General features: G+C 34.6%; 1 protein-coding gene across 3 annotated transcripts in view; it reads left to right on the top strand.

Moving 5' to 3' along the window:
- Positions 1 to 1,635, top strand: part of BTBD7 (BTB domain containing 7) — a 113,176-nt gene that overhangs the window by 95,543 nt on the left and 15,998 nt on the right. For all 3 annotated transcript variants that reach the window (XM_017857914.1, XM_017857916.1, XM_017857915.1), the window contains one exon: positions 183 to 326. In XM_017857914.1, the coding sequence (XP_017713403.1) occupies positions 183 to 326 (144 nt within the window). The remainder of the gene's footprint in view (positions 1 to 182; positions 327 to 1,635) is intronic.

Raw genomic sequence — 1,635 nt, 5'->3', positions numbered from 1 at the left:
AAAAAAAAAAAAAAAAAAAAAAAAAAAAAAAATTGAGGTATTTCTAAATTTCATATGCATTTCTAAATTTTTATTTAAATGATAAAGTTGCATATTTTTATTTACAGTTATAAATATTTTTATTTATCTTTGTACTATTGTAGTACGACACAGATTGCTATCTAAAAAAATTTTCTTTTTAGATGAAAAGAGGCTTGATTAGTACTCCTCCATCAGATATGCTTCCTACAACAGAAGGCGGAAAGTCAAATGCCTGGTTGCGGCAAAAAAATGCTGGCATCTATGTTCGTCCTCGACTCTTCTCTCCCTATGTGGAAGAAGCAAAGGTAATGAAAACCATTTGAAGATAGTAGACTACTTTATTACAAACCATATGCACAAAGTGGTTCATTGTAGTATTACTTAAATATTTGAAAATAGCCTATATTTTCAACAATAGGGAAAATGAAAGTAAGTTCTAGTTTGACTACTCAACAGAATAGTTTTCTGAAATGTTTAATTTTAATTAAGCATGTTTTAAAACTTAGGTTATGTTAAAATGCATTTTATATTTTTCTCATTTTAGTTGCCTTGCAAATTGTTAATTTAATTGCCTTGCAAATTGTTACCACTTACTGAAAATGGTTGTCACTATTTTGTGATCTTGAGGATGGGGGAAATGTTCTGAAAGAAGATTGCCCACTTTTTGACTTCCTTCGTAAATTAAAGGAATGCCACGACCTCTTGTAACAGCTGACCGTTGGGAATTATGTTTAGTTTTAGAATAAATGCACAAAGTAAGAAAAAATTTCAGGCCTGTTAAGTAACTAGTTGGCATTATGTATATTGTAACATGAAAAACTGTCTGGGAAAATATGATAATGTGAAAATGAAACATCTAATTTTTATTAGATGTTCAGCCATAAGAACTTTCAGATGTCCATCCTGGGCAACATGGTAAAACCCCATCTCTACCAAACATTAAAAGGAAAAAATGAGCCAGTTGTGGTGGCATGCACCCTGATTTCTGCTACTCAGGAGGCTGATTTCAGAGAATCACCTGAGCCTGGGAGGCAAAGGCTGCACAGTGAGCCACTGCACTCCAACCCGGGCAACAGAGTAAGAACCAGTCTTCAAAAAAAAAAAAAACTGAGTGGCCTTTTGAGGAACTGGTAGTCTTTGAAAGTAAAGAAATCACTATTAAGCTTTCTGAAATAAATTTAACAGACCAAACAGTGTGTATACTCAATGAGTATACAATCAAGTTGCCTCAAAATGTTTCTTATTTTTAGACCAGGTGTGGTGGCTTACACCTGTAATCTCAGCACTTTGGGAGGCTGAAGCAGGAAGATCACTTGAGTCCAGGAGTTCAAGACCAGCCTGGGCAACCTAGTGAGATCCTGTCTCTACAAAAAATAAAAATAAATAAATAAAAATTAGCCAGGTGTGGTGGTGTGCTGTTGCAGTCCCAGCTACTCAAGAGACTTGAAGTGGGAGGGTTTCTTGAGCCTGGGAGGTCAGGACTGCAATGAGCCATAATGGCGCCACTGCACTCCAGCCCAGGCAACATTTTTCTTTTTTCTTCAAAAAAGAAAAATTGGTTTATTTATAGGTCTCTTGAATTGATTATCAATCTTTTTTTTTTTTTTTTTTTTT

Source organism: Rhinopithecus bieti, unplaced genomic scaffold (genome assembly GCF_001698545.2).
Source record: "Rhinopithecus bieti isolate Rb0 unplaced genomic scaffold, ASM169854v2 scaffold_41913, whole genome shotgun sequence".
In the NCBI taxonomy this organism is placed as follows: domain Eukaryota; kingdom Metazoa; phylum Chordata; class Mammalia; order Primates; family Cercopithecidae; genus Rhinopithecus; species Rhinopithecus bieti.
This window is presented reverse-complemented; position numbering and strand designations above follow the sequence as displayed.